Source organism: Chelonus insularis, unplaced genomic scaffold, assembly GCF_013357705.1.
Source record: "Chelonus insularis isolate UGA/USDA-ARS -01 unplaced genomic scaffold, ASM1335770v1 contig_88_pilon, whole genome shotgun sequence".
NCBI classification, from domain to species: Eukaryota; Metazoa; Arthropoda; class Insecta; order Hymenoptera; family Braconidae; genus Chelonus; species Chelonus insularis.
Window position 1 is genome coordinate 658,951 of NW_023276776.1, and position 26,531 is coordinate 685,481.

Sequence of the window (26,531 nt, forward strand, 5' to 3'; positions counted from 1 at the left end):
ATACAATATATTATTCAGCACAGTGAAAAAATTCTTTGCCACCAGCTCTCCTCTGGTACACCGTCTGGCGTTTAATGTGATGAAAAAAAAAATGTCAATCGATACGACACACTCGATGCCACCTGCCTTCAGCATCCACATTGCTACTTGATGCATCCAGTGTTCTACATCGAGGCACGCGCCCTGTTGAGCTCATTGCTTCGGCAGAATTTTCTAAGCACATGTGTGAGGAATTTTAAATGCGGTCGAGTGAATAAAGAAAATAAAAAAGAGCACATACATATTCCTCGTTTGCAGCTTCCAATATAAATACTTCCGATCATGGTTCAAATGGAAATGTCGGAGGAAGCAACAGATGGCTGTGAGCTTGATGGATACCAATGGATGCCATCAACTCCTCTTCTTCCGTTTTCATCTCTCTGTAGTATAATTTCGGTGATATCTAATTCGAAGATCGTTAATACAATGTACTCTATTATTTATTCATTCTTTTATAAACGATCATGTTAACCTTTCCTTCCGCTCCATTTTTTAGCATCCTTGGATCAAGAAAAGCTGAGTTGGATTTTAAAATTAAAAAGTATTGTGTCTTTACATGAGAATGATAAGAAATTCATCATAAAAATTTATTGCTAATTATTTTTTTTAAGGTTAGTACTGTTGTATAATTGTTATATGGACCATTGATTTAGTTTAGATATTGCCACCTAACCTAAAACTAATTTTATCAATAGAAAGATCAAAGAATTTGTTCACGATGATCAAAGTTAGATTTTAATCAATTAATTTTACTGAAATAAGTCTATTATTACACAAAATTTATTTTTTTTGTTGTTTCGAAGTGAGATACTGGTATCAATTCATCAGACACTGAATAGGGGCAAGCTGTTGGAGTAACTAGAAATTAAAGACTAAACAATGGCTTATTTATCGACAGATAAATAATCGAATAAATGGTCAAAAAGGTAAATTGTTCCATGAAAAAAAAAAAAAACAATTGACCAATAATGATAACTTATTTAAAGCTTGGAATGAAAGAATTCTAAAGAATAATGATTTTAATCATTGGCTATCTAGATTATACCACCCAGAAATAAGTTATTTTGGCTTACAAGATCTGTAATTTAGATAATATTTTTAAACCATTTTCAGAGCAAAGAAAATTCTTAAAATTTATGGGTGGCGTTTTTCAGCTTTGTCTTTGAATTATGGGACATTAGGTTTTTCCACAGGTATAAAAATGTCATGACGGAGGGTGGTTCAGATTAAATACAATTGCCATGAAGCTTTAAAAAGCCGTAGGATATTAAAATCAGCGTATTCTAAAGTAATAATAAATGTGATAAAAAATGTACCCAGGGGACAATGTAAAGTAGTAATGGTGTTTTAAAAATGAAAGTGTCATTTGCAAGGTGTCACAGGGCTGGTGAAAAATGTTACTTAAATGAGAAAGAAATTTTTGTAAGGATTTCAACGCCATGTGTTAGCAAAATCAAGTTAAATTGTATCATCATTTCCCTATTTATAAAGTCATAATTCTGAATGTCCATCCTACTTCCTAGGATAATATGTCAGGATTTGTGTGTTTCATAACAGCTGTCTAGTCAAGATAAATTGAGATAGCAGAAATGTTAATAAAAGAGTGTGAGGAAAGGTCAAAACGGAAGCATATATTCACCCCCGATCGATACTTCCCATATACTTCCTTTCAATCCCCTGCATGCTCTGATTTTCAGCAAAATGAATCCTGCAATCCCAAACGCCAAGTAATCGAATCTCTGCACCTCCTCTAGAAGCACCTGCACCCAGACATCCACCCAACCTTCCAATCTATATTTATTTATTCATTATTTTATACTTGATATTTTTTATTTTCCACATTTATTGCCAGGTGAGAGACTTGTTTGCTCACCTTGCTTCCTCTCGAGATTGTCAAGAAAACTATCTCAATTTTTGCAACATCTGCTCTTTACTTCTTTTCTGATAAATCTCGTATTCTTTTATTCTCTTCATACACAAACTGAATAACAAATAGACTTCACAGACGATAAAAGAGAGATAAAAAAAAACAAAGCTTCTATAGGTAAAGCACACACTTGATAAAGATATGATCGGGTGATATTGAAAATTATTTTTTCAATAAAAACATTTCCTCTCCACATTCAATAGATTTTTTTTTTAGTCTTCAATATTTATCAAAGAAGTAAAATATTACTGAGAGATTCTTCTTTTTTTTCCATGAGGTCTCTAATATATTTTTATTACCATTTTTCTTTCTCGAAATTCATTAGTTTGATTTATCAGGATAATAAAAATTTCTATGAATTGATGACAGAAGACATTAAACGTTTCATTTATCTTAATTGTTTAATTAATTTTCCACACGACACAGTGTCGTCTAGCATCTGGTCTTCCTGATGTCTCTGATAAATCTCAACTTCAATTCTAGCTGTTCAAATATACAAACAAACTTTACAACAAAACGAGATCATCGTATTAACAAAACATTGACTATAAGAAGGTCCACAATATGAGCAAATACCCAGTGTATATTTATATGATATTGTAATGTGATGTCTGCAACTTGCCATGAGCCTGCAATGCCTGTCATCCAACAGCAGCAGCAGGAGCAGCTTTTTGAAAAACCTTAAAGAAAAGTAAAAGAGAGAATTTTGGTAAGATCCTCAGTGGGCCATCATTCCAGAGTTTTCAGATGTACTCAAAGCAAGAGACAGCTGCCACACGGTTCTGCTGCCGCTCTCCTCATCGTAACATCTGGCGGTATCCGATACTTATTGCCACGCGCCACTTCTCCCTTACTCTGCTCTACAACTTGTGCCCTTCCCTCTTCCTCCTTTTCTTGCTTTTCCTTTTTACTTTACACATTTTTTTCCTCTTGACGGGTTTTCAAGTCTTTTCTTCCATCCGTCTATACTTAATTTACAAAAAAATACTATTAAATATCTTTTAAATTGTTTGAGAAAGTCCAAAATACATGATCAATCAAATTTATTTTTCATTTTATTTCAATTATTTTTTTTCTTCACTTTTCATTAATCTAAATGGTTTTTTTTTTTCTTCAACTCGTATTCAGGCTTATAATTATTATCAGAATTTCAAGTTGATATAAATGAAAGCTAATCACGAATACTTTCGTGACTTTAAATCGATGATTATTCGTGTAATTTATAACTTTAAAAGATGATTTATTACTTTAATTAACGCACTCATCAAATATATTTATTCCTTATAGTGCTAATTATCATGATAATAGTTTAATATAATTTTTTTTATATAAAATTAGTCCAAATAAATTGAAGAATTAGAGTTTAATAATTTTCTCAGAATGATGATTGAGACATACCAATTAAAAAATTACCAGCACAGTTTATTTAAATTGGTCTTACGTTATAATTTAATTGCTTTCTTCAAATAAAAATCAACAAAAATATCATTCATTATTTTAATTACATTATCTACTAGACATTCACTTTCCAAATTATCTTGATACAATCAATCATACTTTTTTAATTAGCATCAATGGTCTATTTACAATCAAATAATTACAACAAAATTTATTAAATAAAAATAAAAAATTGAAATAAGGAACAATGTATTTATTAGAGTGACTATTTTTAATTCTAAACAGACTTATTACTCGCATGTCCTTGAGATGGTTGCGCTTGGTAGCACGAAAAGAAGTTTCTACCCCACCTCCTTCTATTATATGACTTCTCTTTTCCTCTTAAATCCTCTTCTCCTGCACTTCTTTCACTCTTGTGGTGTCTCCCCAGCATATATGTAAGCCAAAGCAAGTAGTATATCGTAAGGGAGGCAAAGTAGTAAACCAAGTTTAAGTCGAGGCAAACTACCACTCACTGCCACCAAGACGAAGGTAAATACGCTACGCGTAAGGAAGCGTAACGCCGCGTAGACTCGAGTCTCTGACTCGCGACTTCCGGTAAATGCAGGAAGTACGCTCGGTGCGTCGACGTCGACTCTCCAAGTCAGTTCAAGTCCGATCCAAGTTGTCTGAAAATTCTCGAAAATGAACAGTATTTAAGTAACTCAATCAAGGAATTTTTGATAACACCACACACTCTGTCACATCAAATATCTGAATATTCAACAAATTAATTAATCATTGTATAATAAAAGTAACCAATTATTAAATAAATTACAATAATGTATGAAAGAAATGACCACTAAGTTAAACGTGAAATTTATCAGCACCTGTTAAGTTTACCGACCTTTTCGTTCATTTATATTATTTATTCATTAGGCACGTGTGAACATACCGGACGCACTAATTACTTATGCATTTCTTATATAGCAGTATGGAGCCAGTAGGTCGTTTTGACTTGGAAGCTAATACACGCAACTTATTATACTTAGCCCTAACTATTTAATCTCAATTACAGATTTTTTATTTTACAATTAACCAAAATTACTTAAGATTTATATTTAATTAATTTACATGTTTACTCATTACTTCTTGACTTAAATAAAATAATTCCAATCATTCAAACTTAACTGTTAACATTACATTTTAATTATTTATTTAAATTATACATCTTTATTTATTATAATATATTTTTAAGCATATTACGTAAGCTAGTGTTAAAAGAATTTAAATAACTCTAATTTCTTAAATTTATTTAAATTATGCTCTTTTGATTCAGTATAATTTTTTTTAATGCATCATAGTTAAGATGAGTTAATTATAATAAATTATGGAAATGCATTTAATACTTTAAGAAGTCAGCTGAAATATATTTTAATCTAAATAATATAATTTTGAAACATTTTTAATACTTTTTTATGCTAATTAATTGAAGAAGCCCAATTTAAATGCTTTCAAGTTTACGAATGCATTTCTAATTTAATTTAGCATTTCTAGGATTTATTTAATCAATTATTACAACAGTAATTAGCCAAGAGTTAAATAAAAAAGGATAATTGTAAAATTTTTTCTCAACTTATCAGCATAAAATGAAATGTGCCAAAAAGAAAAAAATGCTAATTAGCTTTCAAGTTTTAGGGTAAAAGAACCTCTTCTCTTATCGTAATAATAATGAACTGATCTGATATGTGAATATATAATAAATATAAATACATCTAAATTTTATAAATAAATGTTATCGCAATAAAATGTGTTTTTGGCAGACGACATTTGGAGCTCAATAAGTCTATTTTTTTTGGGCCAATTAAAAATAAAGTCATGGAATACATAACTAAAAGATGTTTTTGTCTTACTGTTATCGAATAAAATAAAATGAACTACAAATTGAATGTATGTTAATTAGCTTTCAAGTTTTAGGTTGAAAAAAGCAACCTTTTATAAAAGTGAATTGATCGCAGTTGTTAATAAAAAATATAATGTCGATTTGGCAGCCCGCATCCGGAGTTCAAGGAGTCTATTTTCTTCGAGGACAGTCCTCAAATGAGTCCTCAATAAAATAAAAATATCTATAACTGACCTCGAATTGTCATATGTTCACAAGATATCAATGGACTATTACATTCACTTAGTCACTTGGTTGTAACGAGTACTCTACTTTGGTGAAAACATTTTTTTTGACTTGTATATATGAATTTAGACTTGCACCTGCCATTCACGTTTTATCCACGTGACTCTCTCGTATACATTCGAGATGCATACACGACACGATGAGGACCATACATACAAGATAAGAGGATAATTTGACTCTATTAAAATTTACTGAAATAATAAATTATTTACAAAAGGAAACTTTAATAATTGTACCGAAAAAAAGATGTTAATTCTGTTATACATTAAATCGTCTATAATTGGTCGTACAATTCTGAAGAATAATTTACATTAAAATAGACACTATATATATTTCAGGTATATTATTAATTATTTGTTATAAAAAATTTATAATACAGATATTAATCTCACTGAAAATTTACAAATGAAAGTTTCTTAATAACTTCATTGAAATTGCAAAGAAGTGTCATTAATATCATGTGTTATCATTAGGAATGATATTTTTTATCTTATTTTTTTTAACAGTTTATGCCTTAAGATTAGTAAAAATATTCCTATGTCATTTTTCAATTGAGATTCTCATTATCAAATGAATTATTTACAAATTTAATTGAAGGTAACAATACTATTGTTATTATTTATTGATTTTTTTAAAAATTATTTATCCTACGAATGTACTTATCGATTGATATATTGATTGAAAAAGATCACATTTCAATACTTTATACAAGAAAATACATGTCTATGTATAAATACAATTTTGTAATGATTTATTTTATTAAAAATATGTTACAGACATTAATCCAAGAATTAATGTACAATTATTGGCTTTAAATAAACGCAATTAAAAGCCTTATTAATATAATATAATATAATTTTAATTAAAAATAAATACTAGTTATTTAATAATCAATATTAACAAAATTTACTTTGATACAAAAAAAAAAACGTTAAAAAAACGATGAATATTCTCGAATATTTAACGATGTCAATTTCATGAATGTACCTAACAAATTAGTTGATTAATAAAAATAATTAATTAATATGAGAAATTTTTTCAATTTATCTTCACTGTTCATTATTTTGTCTACCATGCTAATTTACTCACTTATTTACACGTATGTTATTGCTTCTCATTTTGCACTTCGTCCTTACTACTTGACGTCTGCTGTTGAGTATAAAATCCGAAAGGTCGTGTTTCTGCGGGTTTGGAGAATGTTGATACCGAGGACGCCATTTGAATTGACATTGGTGACACTAAGGAGGCTCCTTCACCAGCATTTGTTGTCACTTTTTTATAAGGTGTGCCTGATAATTGAGTCGAACGCAAAGGAACAGGAAGAGGTCGCTGGATCCTTCGTGCATGGTGACCAGGAATACGATGTCCTTGATTACCAGGCCCTGTTGGTCGTAGTCTTGGTCGTCCAGGTCCTCTTCTTATTGACATTGGACTCCCTCGGCCTGGTACTGACCCCATTATTCCTCCACTTGGTGCTGGGGGACTTGAAGTACTTGTGCCGTCACCTTCTGAGACTGAATTTCCGCTTACACCTTTAAATTTAATTGAAACAACTTTTTATAGACGTCAAACTAACACTTTTTTTACTGTTGAAAAATAAAATAATAATTTTAATCGATTATTAATGTTATAAGGCATCCGTTAGTTGAATAAATTTTTAAAATCAGCTGCTTGATAATAATGAAGATAATTAGACAAAAAAAAATATAAATTTATTCAATAATTAGTATAATTGTCTTAAATTTATTACAATTCTAAAAACATGATAAAGTTAAAGTAAAACTGTACTCTAATTAATCTTGACACACAAAAGTAAATTATTACATTTAATCACCGTGAAAAAATTAACTAGTGTCAAAGAAGTGGAAATGAACATACAGAAGTATGTGAGCATGAACTCTTTAAATATTCCATCATAAATCATCAAATAAATATTGACGTCAATAAAAAATAATCCATCATCTTTCGTTATTAAAATTATTGATGAACATAAACCAACGAATAAAACTGCCAAGTTTTACCTAAATAATATGTGATAATTACGTTGATAAATGATAATTAAAACTGCAAGACCCATTTTCATAATTAAAATGTCGTGAAAAAGTAAATTGATCAAATTAAATAAACTTGAAGAACCATAAAAATAACAAGTAAATTAAAATTAAATAAATAAATGAAACTTTATAAATATTTGATGATTATTTTATTTTTACTCATTAAAAAAAAAAAAATGTTTTTATTTATGTTTCATGAACTAAAAAAAATTAATAAATAATGCATATTTTTTTATTTACCCAATACTGAAAGTGTCAAGAAGATGAAAAATAAGTAACCAAACATCTTACATATAAGTCTTAAGAGCCATGAGTTCTTAAAAACCTGAGAGACATACCGATCACAGCTGCCTTTATCGCTATGCACCTGCTATTATCAACTCACACTCGGCGCAACAGGAGCCTTGTGTCTCCCCTGGGATCTCTCTTTCTCTCCTCTTAGTCTCTTACATACAGAGCATGCATCCAATTTCATTTTTTCAATCCAACATACAATGCATACCATCAACTGTTCGGACTCTGAGTCCTGTCCATCACCAATAAGTAAATATACCCAGCAATAATCAATATAGACTCTGATGTTGGTAGATAATATCATTGCTTCAGCTATAAAGATATTAATTTCTCACTAATCATGTGAGAAAACCATTTAAAAAATCTTGGAGGGATTAGAGCCATATTTAATCAAGTTAGAGATGTTGGTTCATGTCGATGTATACGTACTTGAGAATATAATTAAATTGATAAGGTGATGATTGAGTTCTAAAAGTGGTAAAGCTGATGGAACTTGATAGAATTAATGTTTTCATAGAGCAGTTGAAATAGTTGAAGATAAGTATAATTATTTTTTACACATTTTTCACTAATTTTCAATTATTAATTAAATTTTAATAATCATTGCCAAGTTCTCATCAACTCTCATAAGTGGGAAAGTTATTGAAACTTGTAATCTATAATTTTCAGCACGTTGATTGTTCATTGCTCATTAAATATTGATAATGATATAGAAGCACGTGTTTAAAAATATGTAAATTCATATTTCATTCTAATTAGAGATGCAAAAAGTCTTGAAAAGCCATCTCAAGTGTCCATTTAATAAATTATTTATTCTATCTTAACACATGTGTATCCATTCTCCATGCAGAGTAATAAAAAAATTTTTCTATTGTGAAAGTTTACAGTTAATGAGTAATGAAAAGCTTACGATCAAACGAAAGGGGAATAAAATAGCCATAATGCGGCCAGAAAAAAATCCTGAGAGTAAAAACAGTATGAGTATCACTCAGGGAATCAACACAATCGTTCATCTAATGCTTCATGTGCTCACACATGTGCTCGCTAGGGAATTTCCGAGTTGACGATTTTCCTCGTCGTCTCTTATATAAAAGACGATAAAGTATATAGTTCAATTATAGTCCAAGGGGAAAAATACAGTCGTATAGGATCCAAAAGTAGTTTAATCCCCTTGAGAATCTTACCAAGTGTTGAGTGAACATGAACATAAAAAAGGGGAGAACTTGAACAATATAAGATGACAAGTGGACGATTTGCTGAACGGATCAGAGGATTTTCATAATAAATCCCTTGATCTTGCTAAAATGTTTGTCACAGAAGAAAGATTCTTATACGATTTTTTATTTTAAACATACAGCTTTCCTCAAGCTGTCTTCCAACCCTCTTTAATCATTTTATATAATAAATGATTCTCTACAATGGATAGAAACTACTATTTAAATTAGAATAATCTCTTGTATTATTTATTTAAGAGAATTGAAATTCAGTGAAATAAAAATTGGATGCTTTTTTTATTTTATAATATAAAATGGTTTTATTTAAAATAACAAATACGTAAAAAAATTCTATGCATTTAAATATAATATTTGAATATCAGTTTGATTTAAAATAATGTTCAATATTTATTTATAAGTTTTAAAAATATTATGATTTATCCAATTTTTAGATTCACTAGTAAAGTATTTTGCTAGTTAAGTTTATTGAGATAATAAAAAAAATTAAATAAAACGTTATTCATTTAAAAACTGCTCTTTATATGTGTTCTTAAAAATCTTTCATTAATGCAATACGTAAGAAAATATATTTATTTATCATTGTTTAATATTTTTAAACAGATTTTACAGAACAAAAATAAAAAGCAATAATAAAAAAATGTTTTTATCGAATTTTTTTATTAAAGAAATAAGTCAACAAAACAACAATAATAAGCTAGAAATGAAATTGAGTAGTGAAATATATTATTCACCTTGTTGGGAAACTTGATCGTTTGACAATGGAAACATGGGAGAATTTGAAACTTGCGAGCCAGCATTACTGGTGTATGGTGGTTGCAGTGCAAGTCCTCGACCTTTTCCAATGACTGATCCACCTCGACGAGAACCTCGGGGTCTTCCACGTTTACTGGTGCCTCTAATTGTCGGCCTAATTCTCATTCCACTTGGAGAACTCATGCTTAAGTGATGATTAATCCGTGCAACCTTTGAGTGTTGGTCACTAAACTCTGACATTGACCGCGATGAATGTGAATTTAGGCTTGTTGATAGTACTGGATTATCCACATCAACTATAAGACCTTCGTTACTGGTCTCATCCTAAAATTAATTTATATTTATTTTTATTAAATTAAAGTCATGATCATAATTATCTGAACAAATTTAAACCCTTTAATAATTCGTACAAAGTTCACTCTAAGTAACCTTTGATCTTTACATTAAATAAACAAAAAATAAAAATAGAATACTACTTTCGAGGATTTTTATTTGAAAAAAAAATAAAATAAAATTCAACAAACCTCTGACTTGATTGGACTATTGGGTCCAGTGTATTCTTCATTATTATCAAGAGCCTGCATATCCTCAAGAGCATTCGCATTTTCATTATTTACAAATGAAGTACAAGAATGATTAATCTTCTCGGCAGAATTGTCCTCTAAACGTTGTTTCTTGTTGTCCTATAACGAGAAGAATAGAAAATAAATATTCGAAATGTAAAATATCGTAATTGTTATTTATTTTTTAAGTAAATGAGTGACAAGATAAAGGATACATTGAAAGAATATTCGTTGAAGGGCGTGAGCTTACCTTGACCGGAAGTGCGGTTAACTTCCTCTTCCGGTCTCTCTCCTTATGATGTAGACTTGCTTCAAGTCGAGTCTCCTCCGTATACTGCTTTCTCTCTTCGCTCCGTTGACTGTCTAAAATATATAGACACAAGCCACATACGCCAAAGAACTTGGTTTTATTATTATTCCATTATTATGTATAGTATATTTTATGAGAGCATATTTGAATAATAATACTATCATTTAATTTTAATAATAAAGTTGATATTTGATATATTTATTTTAGAATGAATTAAAATCAATATAAATGACTCAATGCCACTTTTCAATTATTACTTACATTTAGCTTCTATCTCTTCATCGTCCAACAACAGTGAAACAACTTCTTTAGGTTTCAAAGTGTCTGGTTTGAAGTTTCCTCCACTTATGACCATTCTTTGAATCTAAATAGTAAAAATAATTCTTGTTAAAATGCATCAATGTTTTTTTTTTTTTTAAAATTTATTGCATTGAGCTACTTCAATAAATGACTATTCTTACCTCACTCTTTTCACGAGCTCTTTGTAAAATTCTTTCTTCAATTGTTCCTTTACAAATAAGTCGGTATACAGTTACTTGTTTTGTTTGGCCTAATCTATGAGCTCTATCCATGGCTTGTTGGTCAACAGTTGGATTCCAATCGCTATCATAGAAGATTACCTGAAATATTATAACATAAAAATTTTTTAATAAATCTTTCAAGCATCATTAATCATTTTACTTAAAAAGCGTTCAATTAAAAATTAAATATAATTAAAAATATTTTCACTAATTAATTTTTTTTTTTGTTAAATTAATTATGATGATAATTTTATAATAATAAACCGTAACAAACCGTATCAGCAGCGGTTAAATTAATTCCCAATCCACCAGCTCTGGTACTCAAAAGAAAAACAAATATATCTGCCCTGAAATGCAAACATCGACCATCAATTAATTTAATTATTCAAGTATGAAATTGAAAACGGATCGATGTCATCCGAGCATTGTGCTATTTGATAATATATACTATCATGAATATTATATTCATAAAAAAAAAAAGAAGAAGAAATGGAAAAAGTAAAAGAATAACAAAAATAATAAAAGAAAAGAAACAAAAGATAATAATCACAGTAACCTCGTTAAAATTGAGGAATATTATTATTCTTGATAAATGACTCGGCAGTTATTGTTAATTGTTTCTTTCATAACAATGGAAAAATCAAAGTTACCTTTTCTGGAAGTCTGCTACCATATCACGACGATCAGATATTTTTGATGAACCATCGAGACGCATGAAAGTATGTTTCCGGTGGTACATGTACTCCTATCACCAAAAAAATAATTATTATTATTATGATTATTATATTAATCATATAGTAATTAAATTGGAATAAGATGCAAGTTAATTAACATCGTCATGATGACTTTATTCTGTTAATTATCTCACCTCGAGTAGATCAATCATTTTCGTCATTTGTGAATAAATCAGCACTCGATGACCTTGCTCTTTTAATCGTCGTAGAAGATTGTCCAATACAGAAAGTTTACCTGCATCTGTTACTAGAGTTTGCTTGTCTAAAAAAAATTATTCATTAATCAAATCCAAATTGTACTGTCGTTGATTAAAGTAATTTAATTACGTTGAAAAAAAGAAATGTATAAAATTTTGTTATCAAGAAAAAATCATAAAAGATAAAAATCATCAAAAAATGATTGAATAAATTCTTAATAATAATTACCTGGAATAATTATATTTGACCATCCATTAACAGGCTTACACGCTGATAAACCACCTAACGGTTCGTGTGAGAACATGGGAGTTAACGAGTTCCTTAAATTTTGCACGTTAACTCCTGACGGATCTTGATAATCTTGATTTAATGACATTAATCGAAGGGCTTGTTCACAACCCATCCAAAGTACATATTGTCCAAAAGATCCTCCACATGTTTCATGTTTTTTCCATGCCCATGCAGCAGAACTGTTGCTGATGTACAATTTCCTTGGATTTGCTTGAACTTTTGGATGATTATCACTAAGAAAACTGGGAATTGTCGTTGGTTGATACAGTCTTTTAATAGATGGTCGAGGTAAATGACGGTGTTCTGGTAACAAATTAAATTTTGTTTCTTCTTCTAATTGAGGTTTAGTAAGAGTCCGAATGGATTTCAATGAATCATTAAACTGTTTAGAACTTCTGAGTATTCTGTGAGCCATTGTTTCAGGTATTGAATGAATTGTATGCGTACTATGAGTATAAAAAGCTTCACCATCAAGGATTTTCTTTGTAAATATTATATCAGAATCATCTTGAGCTAAATGGTGATATTTATTAATTATACGTAGCATAAAGTTTGTAGGTTCATGGATTTTTTCATCAACCCACCAATCTTCCCAATACCTCTTTACTTTTAGCTTTTGTTCTATTAAAGTAGCATGAACTAATCGATATAAAATACCAAAAATAAATATACGATATAATTCCATAGGAGAAAGATCAATAAATCGGGAGAAAGCAAAAAAACTTGTCAAGTTTTCCCCTTTCTTTGGATGCAGAGATCGATGTATATACTCCGTATTAAATATAGATAATTTATTCAACAATAAATGATCCTTGGACGGTATAGATGAATTAAATAAACAATCAGAATAAATAAGAGATGGTATTTGATACGCATCAGTAGTGATAAATAATGGAGATTTAGCATCTCTTCGTTCAAAAAGTTCTGGATGATTACAAACTTTACGAAATTGCATGACTAGATTCATCAAATTTGAAGTAAAATTTTTATCATTCGTTGCAGTATCACCACCTCCAACGGTATAATGCAACAAATCTTCAATTCGAATTTTTTGCTTGAGCGCAGAATAAAGTAATTTCTGTCTGGTTGTTAATGGGCAGTAGACCATAACTTCAATTTTATCAGATAATTCATTTTCCACATCTTTTTTTATTCTCCTTAACATAAATGGCTTTAAAATCATATGCAGTCTTGATAAATGTTTCTCATCAATACCAGTTTTATTTTCAGCGTGACTTTCAATGTCTTTAGAAAACCATTCATTGAATTCGTCATGGGAATCAAAAAGAGTTGGCATTATAAAATGAAGAAGAGCCCAAAGTTCTGCCATACTATTTTGAATAGGCGTTCCACTTAAAAGTAATCGATTACGACAACTAAAACCTAATAAAGTTTTCCAACGCATACTACTGGTACTTTTAATTGCCTGTGCTTCATCCAGTATCATATACTGCCACTTAATTCTATTAAAATATTTGTAATCAGTGATAACAAGCTGATAACTTGTAATTACAACATGAAAAGATGCTTCTTTAGTATGTAAATCTTTAGTATCCCAAAATTGGCGAAGAATTTTACGTTCTTGTGGATTTCCCCAATAAGGAACTACCTTAAAAAGAGGTACAAACCGTGCCATTTCTTGTTGCCAATTATGTAATGTCGATGCTGGAGATATTATGAGGAATGGACCCCATACAGAATATCTTTCAGCAATGTGACAAAGAAATGCTATCGATTGAACAGTTTTTCCTAGACCCATCTCGTCAGCCAAGATACCACTGATTCCTTGATCATAAAGATTAGCCAGCCAATTCATGCCTTTTAGCTGATAACCTTTCAAATTTCCTTTGAAAATCGAAGGCTGAGGATGCTCCATATTATCTGGAGTATCACTCAGTCGAAATTCTTGGGAACAAGTAGCAGTATCGAACTGTTTAGCACGTGCTTTTTCATGATCAAAAGCTTCTATAGCATTTTTTCGAGCTTTTTGTTTCATTAATTCACTATCATAATCATCAATACCAACTAATCTAGCATTTTTTTCTTCATCTAATTGATTTAAAATACGTAACTGTTCTTCAGCAGAATTTTTTCCTAATTTTCTAGACATAAAATGAGCATATAATTCTGTTTGAGTGATTAAAAAATTTAATTTCCTTTGTTGACGTTTAGCTTCTATCATTTCTACGTCCATCTTTCTTTGTTCTTCAGCTTCTTTCTCTAATCTTCTTCTAGTTTCTCTTTCAACGCGATCATAACGCTTCCAATAAGATTGCATCTCTCGAGTTAATCTTTTTGCCCGCCAAATGATCTCTTTCATATTCTTTTGACTTTGCATCGCTTTTTGCCTCCAATACTTCATGCAATTTTGTGCTAATTTTTTACAATTAATTAACATTTCTTTATGATTATTTACCTTTGCTCTTTGAATTTTTCCTAGTTCTTTTTTCGACATCATAATCCATATTTTTCTTCTTCTAATGGCCATCATCTCAGGACTCTTGTTATTGTGCTTTTTTCGTCCTCTTGATTTTTGCTGATGTTTTAACATCATCTCTAGCTCGGCCTCGTCAAGCTCTTCATGGTCTTCTTCTTCCTCATCATCATCGTCATCGTCGTCGTCGTCCTCATCATCTTTTTCTTTATCATCGTCATCCTCGTCATCTTTTTCTTCATAATCAAATCCCTCACCTTCCTCATCGTCTTTACATTCTTCATTAACTTCTTCCTTTACTTCTTCTTTTGGAATCATCTTGTCCCATTTGTGTTCTGGATAGTCATGCTCATGACAAATATCTGATAATTTATTACGAATTTTTATTTTTTCTTTTTTAAGCTTTAATATTTTTTTCTCAAATTTTTTCTCTTTTTTCTTTTTATTCCCCACTATGAGTTTCTGATGCTCTGGAAATCTATCATAACTTGATAGTAATCCAGCTCCATAATACTGGTATTGAATATTTTCTGGTTTTTGGTAAAATTTTCCTTGATATTTTTTACGGAGAATGTGGAATTTCAACATATCTTGAAAGTCCTGTTCTGTTATTGGTCCATCTGTATCGGACTCGTCAGATGCTAAACTTGCAGTATCCGAATCCGATAATAAAATATCTTCAAGCCATTTTCTTTCTTCTCCAATTTTTGACATATTATATAGTCTTAATTTATTCACTTTCTCTTCTGAATATGTATTAAAAAAAATTATAATTAATATTTACATGAAATTAAATTAATATTTAAAATAAATACACTGAACAATACTGCACCAAAAATGTTTTTTATATCTCCAATAATAAAATCTAATAATTAAGTTGTTTTATTCAATATTATCATGTAAGATATGAATTTTGAAACAATGAGAACAATCAAATCTAATTTATTTCATATATTTTAAATAATATTAAGTGTGAACTCATGAATAATTTGAAAACTATCATACGTGTGGGATATTTCACATATAAAAAAAATAACTGTAACTTGCATTTAAAATGAAATAATAAATGAGTTCATTTTAAAGATTTTGTTGAAATTCAAACAAGTAGGATGAGCCTTTTAAAATAGATTCAACTAAAATTATCTATTGGTCAGTGTATTTTATTAAATAAAATAATAAATAGAATACCTTCTTTATGGCTTAATTCATTATTCGTATAACTATTGGATCCATCTGATGACTCTGATGATATCGAGTTATCGTCATCACTACAGAGAAACAATATAAATGTACATTATCTAAGATTATTGAGGTATTTACCAATATTATAAAGACATTTAATACATAATTAATAAGAGTATTTACCTAACATGATCATGAAACAGTTCATTAACTTGTGATAAGAATGGTTGTACGTTCAAGCTTCTTTCCAATCTTTGGAGATGCAAAGGAACAGCCATTTGGGTTTCCAAACCCATGACACAATTTTGCTCAGTCATAATTGATCTATATGAATCTTTATATGATCACTTGATTCATAATGTCTGTAAGAAAAAACATAATTACATGACAATTGTTTTTAACATAGGAAAGAAAAGTAAACAAAAAATGAAGGTTATACTTCTAACTCAACAACTATCACAAATGAAATTAATTTTCACAAAATTCTATTCAAGGTTAAGTTTTAATAGAAAAACGTTTATTATATAAGAAAGTAGATACTGACTATCAATTAATTGTGGTTATAATTGGTAGAAATAATATTAAATCAATTTTACAATCTACTTGTATTTGGGTTAGAGGGAAACTCACTTATTTAACATGAATTGACCAAGTGTCCGTGATAAAGCTATGAACTACGCATAAATTTAATGTATTATCCGATGAAAAAGACATAATATGCATAGACTTTATACTAGACAACGCAATCATTTGGCGTGCCATAAAATTAGATGAGGAGTAAAGCATATCGTTGTCCACCATTTTTGTTTGCGGTAGATGTCGCTTCGATCGTAAACAGATGGCGCCACTGAAATAAATCTCAAACCCAAAATTCTTTTTATTTTTTTTTTGAATTTATTCTCTGAACTACAGAAAAACATTCTAATAATCTTTAAAAATATTTTAATATTTATGTAGAAATTATTATCATTAATTTTTAACACTTATATTAATATTTTGTTAATAAAAAAATTTTAAATATAAAATAATTATTTACGAGAGAGCAGGTGATGTGGAGTAGATCAATAACTTTGGGTTTGAGGTTACGTTCTCCGTTATTCTAGTCTTGTCGACCCCGTTTTGTTTCCGTTGACCGTCCATTTGCCTTGGTTTGTCTACACTACATTACTTTATCATCGTTTGTTGATTGTGCGCAATTAAAAACGCTGATTAAACCGGTTGAATTTTTAGTAAAAAGACAGTAATATTTAAACTACGTTTATTAAATATTAGTAAGACGAAATCATCAAAAAAAGGAGAAATTTAAGAATCGTTTCAGGTGAGCATTATTTTTCTATCTTTCGAACTTACTAGAATTGGGAGGGAGACGCGTAAAAGGAAAAAAAAAACGTGCCTTGATAATTCAACCTATTTTTCTTGTTACTTCCTGCAATAAAAGTTTTGAACTATAAAAAAAAATGATACGTAGATAATAATCCAAATATTTATAGATCATTTTTGTTGTGGATTACAAAATTTTCAGATATTTAGAATAATAGAAAATCAATATCGGCTTCTGAAGCCTGATTTTTTTATTTTCATAGACCTCATTTTAATTACTCATTTATTCCACACAAAATACAAATTTGTTACATTATTGATTTTGATATTTAAATAAAAATAGTAAGAAGTATTTAGAAATTTCTTCAATTTGCAATTTCTTTTTCTACAATATATAATTAAATATTATTTCTACTCCAAAACACTCAATAATTTAATTTCAATTTATCAATTGATTTTCAATGGCTCTATACCATTGGTGATTACGTAAGTCAATATTAGTTGTAACAGAATTGACATTTTTATCAGTTCATTATCTATCACTAATATACATTAAAAATATTTGATCGAATTCAATGGAATACATATTATTTTGAATCCAAATATTTTATTTGTCACAGAAATAGAAAAAGCTTTTAATTGCTTTTAACCGGTATTCTATAATTCATGTGGGTACAGGAAAATTACCTCAGTAACACATTGTTTATAATATATACCGTTTTGGTTCAAGGCCATCATTTAAAACACTTACAGGCACACATTAGCTGCAACTGTAGAAAAAAATATTACTATAATAATAACAAGTAATTTACAAAACTTTATTTTCATTCAGCATTATTGTTGCAAATAATAAAGTATATATTTAAATAAACTGCCTGTAAATTTGATGGATTGAATTAGTAATGGTATCATTCAAGAAAAATCATTTGATAGAATCATTATTTACATTAATTCATAATTAACAAAAACAAATGATTTTATCATTTCATTATTATAAATAAATGAATGAATAAATGACAGGTTGATAGGCCTGTGATGTAAGGTGTTTTTTATATTTTCCTTTAAAGAATGAACACCCGAGTATTCGTTGGTGGCTTAACATACCGGGTGCGAGAGCGCGACCTCGAGAAGTTCTTCCGGAAATATGGTAGAATCAAGGAGGTCGCTATGAAGAACGGATATGCTTTTGTGGTAAGTTTAATATCTTTCAATTGTTTCTTTTTTTTTTACAGTATGGTAGGGACAAGGGTCTATGTCGGTGGGCTTCCATACGGCACCAGGGAAAGAGATCTTGAGAGATTTTTCAGAGGATACGGTCGTTTCCGTGATGTTCTTATCAAGAATGGCTATGGCTTTGTCGTGAGTATTAGAATTCAGTAACCAAAAACCCCAAAAAAAATTGTACAAAACGATCGTGAATCTGAAAAAAAAATCACAATACATGATTTTTTATAACGATTGGTAAGCTCGAACATATGGCCCCAAAAAATAATCGTGCAAATTTTTTTTAGTCAGAAGATTTACGTGCTGTAATTGGTATATATGCATGATAAAGACGCATTGAGCGTTAGAGTTGATGCTAGAAATAGTGTCTAATTAATTTATTATTTTTTACAGGAATTTGATGACTACAGAGATGCAGATGATGCAGTGTACGAGCTCAACGGCAAAGAATTGCTGGGCGAAAGGTATATTTATCAGTTAAAAACCTGATAGTAACACACATGAATTAATATGCCTCCAAATAATAGAACTTTTAATAAATTAACGTGCTTGACTATTAATTATAAACCACAATATACTTTTTGACATCCATATAAACTTTACCGCCATTTTGAACAACTACCATCAACTCCCCGAGTAAATAGCTATGTTTTGTTGTAAAAGAATCTCTATACTTGATTATTTTTATTTTATTTCATTTATTTTGAGATAAAATTATTTTATTTAACTGTAAGTGACTTTGTTTTTTTTTTTCTTGTGTATAAGCTTCTGGTAATAATTTGGAGATGAATTTTAATGTTTGTAACGATAAAATAATTATATTAATGAAAAAAAAAGGAGATTTAAGTTGAGAGAGAAGTAACGAAAGAGTGACAGGAAGATGGAGACTTGGAAAATGGAAGCATCATAAGAATTAGTGGAGGACTTAGGCGGGGTTTTGTTGGGTGTGTTTCAGAGTGGCGGTGGAGATAGCACGGGGTGTTTCAGGGAGGCGAGGCGACCGTGGCTACGGACGCTCACGCTCCTGGAGAGACAAGTAAGCATATCCAATGTGTCTTGTTACAGAATTACTGTAGAGAGAGCTCGGGGAACACCTAGGGGTAGTGACCAGTGGCGCTATGGTGACTCCCGTGGTGGTTATGGGGACTCAAGACGATCTGCGTAAGACACGCTTTTTTTTTCTCATCCATATCAATCATTTGCGAAAAAAAAAAAACAATTAAATTTTTAATATAAAGCACAAAAAGATTACCTGGATTATACATATATATTTATATTTATATATGTATATATATATACTGATTCGTTTCCACATGAACGAATGGATCGACGATGTGCGAACCTTTGGCAATTATCACAGATCTTGATGCTTGTGTGTTTTGAAAGAGAGTTACCCTTACCCTTAGTTATCATTTTTAGCAGTGAGTAAATTTCGTGCATCGGCGATTAGATTATACATTGAACGCTTCTTCATTTATACACGCAAATATTTTTATGGAGTTTTGGGGCAGAAAAAAAGAATAGATTTTTTGGCACAATTAGTTCAATTGGGATTAGAAAGTAGGCAATGTAGTAGTGGGAAAAAATTAAGTTAGATTTTGTTTTTTGTTGTTTGAATTCTTGATAGATTAACTGATTAATAGTCTTCTTTTATTATCTTTTTTGCAGCCGGGACGATATGCGGCACGACAGGTACGAATAAATGTTATAATTAATTTATTAATTAGATTTGATTTGACTGGTATAGGTGATTGTTTGTGTGCTTGAGCAATGAGTGCAGATCTGTAGTTATTTGCCAGAGGTTTAGCCATCGAACCGTTATTTCTGTTCACATGATATCCCTTTTTGCAGAGATAGTGTGAACAGAAACACGAGGACTGCATCTAGCTACAAGCAATCATTGCCCAGGTACATACATCTCAAGTAACATTTACGTAATGCATTCTTAATTTCACTTTCACTTTTTTGCTATTTATCTTTTAAATTAATTATTTGTAGCATCTTTTAAAAAATATTTTAGAATTTTTTTCAATTTTTTGTTTTTTTGTTTTGTTTATCATTAACTTCACTTATTTATTTATTTTTTAATAATTAAAGTTAATCTCAATTCTATTAGTCATATTAGTAACTTGAAGGATAATTTTAATAATTTTATTATAATTATTTTACAGATATGGACCACCAACCCGGACGGAGTATCGATTGACAGTAGAAAATCTATCAAGCCGAGTAAGCTGGCAGGTAAGTTCGTGAAAAAGTAGTTTTATTGTTTAATTTAATGTTAATCTTATGATTATGTTGAATTTATTTATTTTTTTCTCTATTACTCTCTTTTTCTCACGCTTGTTCTACCTTTAATCGTGTTCCCGAGTCCACGTCTTTCATTACCTATCAAGGGTGTATTAATATTCATGCACAGCAGTTTATAGTAAATAAATAAAAAAATATCAATTGAAAATTTTCCATTCCCGGGCATCTTCAATAGAAATTCATTTCTATCTGGAATTTTCTAATAAAATTTTTTTCTCAGTTTTATTTAAGAAAGTAAGAAAGTTTCTGCCTTTGTCGCAATGATAGTCGATGTACATTTTGATCAAGTAAGGTCCTGGAAATAGAGACATAAAATGATTGTATGGAAATTGAATGGTGATAAAGGCACATAGGAACAATCAACATTTATATTAAATAAGAAATGATGGACACGACAAAAGTCAAATGAAATTATTTTTAAAACCAATCCATCATCACAATTACAAGGTTTTGATGACAAAGGACCATGCAAGGATTCGAGTTCTGAAAAAGGATTGATGATTGATCGATAAATCTTGACGAAAGTGATCCAATGATGAAAGGAGGACAATATCACTCGGCTTTGGGCAAACACAAACTTGTGGGAAATACCAGGACGCAGATTGAATGATCCAGAGTTTTCAAATGACTTGATCAAACATTTTGAAAGTTGCACAGAAAAAAGTAACGTTGAATTTCAAAAAAAAAAATCATTAAACAAGATAATCAACCCAAGTCTTACTTGATCAATTTACATTCGTGTATGTCGTTGCATTTTTTTTTTGTACTTTTCTTTCCAATTACAAAAAAAATATTTTCATTGAATAGTTTCTTTAAATAATCGTGAAATCAAAGAATTGTATCTAAATATTAGAACCGTTCTTTCTATTTTTTCCACCATTATTACAATTATCATCATGAAATTATTACTATTTTTTTTTATTATTATTATCATTGAATTATTAAATTATTGTTGTTGATGATTCTTATGATTGCTATTTATTATTAACTTAATTTAAATTTTATTTACGTTCGGTCAGCAGTTGGGAAAAAAAAAAATAAAATTGATGTTCTTTCCAAAGAGCCATGTCCTCTTGGCCGTGGAGGTGTGACCGGTAGGGCCCATAGACTGAAGTGCGATGATAGATGACAAGATGTGACGCGAGTGGCCGGCCTTGCGATCAATTGGCGCCAGAGTTGATAGCTAAAAACTGGGATCAAAGCAAATTGTGGGCCAACACTTGGCACCAGGTATACCCAAGCGAGTCAGCCCTCTGTGTCTACCATCAACCACCCCAACCAGACTGATAGGCGATGCTAAAGTTGGCTAATGATCAACATGATGATCTGACCAAGGATGATGATCGTTTTCATTACATCCATCGAGTCTTCTGGGTTGTTCTTTCTCTTACGCCTCAACGTGATTGTGCCAATTCTCCATTTTCTTCAGCCATCAACATCATCTTTTTTCATATACTCCTTCATAATTCCTTCATTATTATACCTTACCATTTGCCATTATCATTGACGATCCATCATTGAATCTGCCTTTCAACTATCAATTGCTTCATGTTCATGAACGAATTTCGATAAAAGCAATACCTGTAGATAAGTAAATAACAATTGCAAGTGCAATTACTTATCAACGGCTGCTACTCCCGGTATCATCTGCTCTATAAAGTCAGACGACGAGCCATCCATGAGAAGGCAAACTTGGGCCAAAAGTCGAAGCATCACGCGAGGTGCCATACTGATCCGTGTCGACCCGACCAAACACCGTGTGTCTGGCTTTTCTCTCTGTCTGTAAACAAGGTGGTGCCTGGGCCCAAGGTAAATGCGTCACCTTAACCGAGTGTTCTTTTAGATATAGGTTATGTACATCATTTTTTCTTCTTTTATCATTAGAATATTATTATTAATAATTATCTATTTACTGTGCACAAATAATCGAGGTGTATTTTTAATCTTGTCAAATTGTGGTGCTTATGCTAAAGGATCATACAAGGACACGTGTAACTAATCCACTGTGATATTGTGATTCCACGGACACTAATTTTACATTTATTGTGCTCGAAATTAGACAATTTACATTATTTACTTATTATTAACCATTCCAATTAATAACCAATTATTTTAATATAATTAACACAGATACATTCTTTTCTACTAAAAGGAAATAAAAATATTATTTCAACTTTTCTTTTGACAATTCTTAGCTAAAATTAATATTTAATTTTTCATCAACAATAAATATTAGAAATAAATTGAAGCAATAATATAGGTCTACTACTGGAGATGGATATAACGAAACAATAATAACAACAACAACAACAACAACAACAACAACAACAACAACAACAACAGGAATGGAATGTTTCAAATAAACATGGAGAAATATACTTTTGAATAGTCGAAAGGAAGAAAAACTTATTTTATTAAGGTCCTCCTCATCGGTGGTTTGGATTTAAGTCGTACCTGGTTCCCACATTCACTACAAGTGCATATTCAACATCAAAATCTAAATAATAGACGATTTCTTGGCCTAAGAACAAAAAAGGATCTCTTAAAGGAGCATTAATTGATCATGAAGCTCATGGATGAAACAAGATACATTAGAAAAAACATGAGAAACACAAGGATTGAATGTTGAAAAAAATCATCAGATAAATTTTTTAGATATTATTCATCAATTGAAGATAAAAATGCCAAAATGGTTTGGATTTTTTTGGCTTTTATTTGTTATTTAAATTTCAATTATATATGAAATTTCATGTAACTTGCGTTCTTTATGATTCAGTAATGATTATCAAAAAAATCAAGGAAGCTGTACTACTGCCATTCTAATCAACGAAATGTGAATATCAGTATGATAGTGTTTCTCTGAATTGGATGAAAGAAAGGTTGATTAATATTTTTTAACTAAATTCGAGCACAGAATACACAGATACACATACATATAATAAATAATAAATTAAGTTAATCAACGGTTTTGTAATGTACAACGTATTACAGTTTATATTTATAAAACTTAAATTATTAATAAGAAAGAAGAAAATATATAAGAGTGCACAATTCATTCTAATTCCCTTGAAATCAGTAGATTAATTATATTAATTTATAGATTGGAAAGTTATTATTTTTTAATATTTATGGACTGATTTATTTTATCAACTCACTTGTTATTGTAAAACTAATGCATTTTGTTTGCGTATTAGGATTTGAAAGACTACATGAGACAAGCTGGTGAAGTAACATACGCTGACGCACACAAACAACGTAGAAATGAAGGGTAAGGATCATTTTTGTTAATTATTTATAGAAAATTATTTTTTATAGATTGTAAATTGATTAATAATTTTTTTTTTCTTTATACAGAGTTGTCGAATTTGCAACATACTCAGACCTCAAAAATGCCATTGACAAACTAGATGATACTGAATTGAATGGAAGAAGGATCCGGCTGATTGAAGACAAGAGAAGAGGCCGCCGTTCACGTTCGTCAAGCTCTAGATCCCGATCACGATCACGATCTCGTTCAAGACGTCGATCTCGTTCACGCTCCAGGTACTAATTTATTTGATTGCTACTCAATTACCTTAGAAAAAAAGTTATAAAAATTAGGAAATTTTTTTAATTAATATTTTTTAATAGGAGTCGTCGTAGCTCTCGTAGCCGTAGCCGTCGTAGCAGTCGTTCCAAATCACGAGCGCACTCAAAATCTAAATCAAAATCAAAGTCGAAGTCTCCTGAGCGTAGTCGTTCACGATCTAAATCAAAGTGAGTATTAATTATTAAATTGAAAGTTTAACTTGAATGCGAAGCTGCGAAGAAATGATTATTCATGAAAATTATTTTTCTTTTATTTTATTCAAAGGTCTAGAGACCGCTCTAAATCAAAGTCCAAATCCAGATCTCGCTCCAGATCCAAAACCGAGAGGTCTAAATCACGTTCACAATCCAAATCGAAGGCAAAGTCACCTTCTAAGTAAGCAAGCAAAATATTAAAAATAAAATAAATGTGAAATGAGGAAACAATCGTTAGACTTTCAAAGTGTGTTCCAATTCAATATGGAGATCGTTATTAATTAATAACGATAAATTATAATAAATGATATGGATAAAATAACGGTTCCAAATTACTGATAATAATAAAATTATATTAATAGTGTAGACATGATGTATTTCTTATGTAGTTTAGACATAAAATAATGTCTAACGATTTATTATATGTACTATATTTATTTATTAATTTTATTTTACGTTTTATATTTTTATATAAATATATTTTTTTTATTTTTTATAAAGATATTTTTTTTATTTTTTGCAGAGAACGTTCAAGTCGTGAACGCTCCCGAGGTGATAGATCAAGATCCCGTTCAGAGAGCAAACACAGTAAGAGTCGTAGTCACTCACGATCACCAATGAATGGTGATAAATCACCTCAGAATGGTAAAGATAAAGAAGATTAAATGAATCTTTTTACATATTAATAAGTGAACAATTAAAAAAAAATACCATTCAAGTAAGCTTATGATTATAATTACTTATTTTCTTTCATTTAATTTTTATATTCTGCCCATGAAAGTCAATTTTACATAATACTTTCTGGTTTTTCACCATTGATTTCACAATAATTTTGTGAATAAATCATTCATTAATTACTAGAAATTATCACTAATTTTAGTAAAATAATTTTTTTCATTGAATATGTAATAAATTCAGGCAAAAATATGTTCATTTACATTGATTTTGGGTAATTCGATAAAGCATTCCTTATTTATTGGATTTTTTCACGTCAATTTTATTTAAAAAGCACCATAGTTAGGCTCTTAATACATTAAATAATTATACATAGCACATGTTAAATAATTAAATTCTTAACAAATTTCATCTATTATTTGTCAATTAAGTAATTAAAATATTCATGAATAGAAGAAAGATGTTATTTTTCAAACCACAATTGTTTTTATTGTATAAAAAAATCCTTAATAATAATGGTAAATGAATATGTGATGTGTATTTGAATCTAAAAGTAGATTTTGAAATAAAAATAATGATTATAACAAATAAACTGGCTTTATTATTAACTCTTTTGAGTTTAATTTAAAAATTAATCTAGACTTAAATTAATTTGTACTCTTCTAAAAATAAAAAGTAAAAATATTTCCTTCGAAAATTCGCTAAAGTCCTTGATCATAAGGTGAGTAAAAAGATGGAAGTTTACCAAAACAATTATCCCCTTAAAAAAGTAATCTTTACAATTTGGATATTTTATCTTGTGCTGTGACTTAAAAATAGCATATATTTCATTCATGATTAACCACATATGTGATATTTTTATCATGAGTCATTCTATGCGTCTGATTTTTTTGTGTTAACCTCAATTTTTTTAAACAATCATAATTCACCAAAAAAACATCAATTATAATTAATTAAGATAAAAATAATATATAATATTGATCGAATGCTCACTGCAAATATAATGTACATAAAATTACAGTTATATAGTATCAAAATGAATTAAAGTTTGACATAAAAGGAATATCCAGGATGACACATCCGTCCCCCCGCTACTCTTTCACCCGATACGAGGGGTTG

General features: G+C 29.8%; 2 protein-coding genes across 13 annotated transcripts; one reads left to right on the forward strand and one right to left on the reverse strand.

Moving 5' to 3' along the window:
* Positions 1 to 6,480: 6,480 nt before the first annotated feature.
* On the reverse strand, positions 6,481 to 16,900 carry Ino80 (chromatin-remodeling ATPase INO80). Of its 2 annotated transcripts, none has more exons than XM_035090969.1 (13): positions 16,731 to 16,900; positions 16,284 to 16,462; positions 16,107 to 16,186; positions 12,422 to 15,664; positions 12,130 to 12,257; positions 11,912 to 12,006; positions 11,536 to 11,608; positions 11,202 to 11,360; positions 11,002 to 11,104; positions 10,681 to 10,793; positions 10,392 to 10,550; positions 9,846 to 10,191; positions 6,481 to 7,063 (listed from the first exon to the last, which is right to left on the reverse strand). In XM_035090969.1, the coding sequence occupies exons 2-13, from the start codon at positions 16,415 to 16,417 to the stop codon at positions 6,636 to 6,638; spliced, it is 5,061 nt and encodes a 1,686-aa protein (XP_034946860.1). In that variant the 5' UTR covers positions 16,418 to 16,462; positions 16,731 to 16,900; the 3' UTR covers positions 6,481 to 6,635. The 2 variants fall into 2 exon arrangements, with proteins under 2 accessions (XP_034946860.1, XP_034946861.1); XM_035090970.1 differs by having other exon boundaries at positions 16,645 to 16,900.
* A 305-nt stretch (positions 16,901 to 17,205) lies between these two features.
* On the forward strand, positions 17,206 to 25,455 carry B52 (serine and arginine rich splicing factor B52). 11 transcript variants are annotated; one of them, XM_035090822.1, is made up of 12 exons: positions 17,206 to 17,418; positions 18,488 to 18,611; positions 19,038 to 19,108; positions 19,600 to 19,680; positions 20,313 to 20,336; positions 20,496 to 20,552; positions 20,816 to 20,885; positions 24,149 to 24,222; positions 24,309 to 24,497; positions 24,585 to 24,710; positions 24,808 to 24,918; positions 25,261 to 25,455. In XM_035090822.1, exons 2-12 carry the CDS (start codon positions 18,489 to 18,491, stop codon positions 25,400 to 25,402), a joined length of 1,068 nt encoding a protein of 355 aa, XP_034946713.1. In that variant the 5' UTR covers positions 17,206 to 17,418; position 18,488; the 3' UTR covers positions 25,403 to 25,455. The 11 variants fall into 11 exon arrangements, with proteins under 11 accessions (XP_034946713.1, XP_034946711.1, XP_034946712.1 ...); XM_035090820.1 differs by lacking the exon at positions 19,600 to 19,680 and adding an exon at positions 19,710 to 19,805; XM_035090821.1 differs by lacking the exon at positions 18,488 to 18,611 and adding an exon at positions 18,653 to 18,779.
* Positions 25,456 to 26,531: the final 1,076 nt, after the last annotated feature.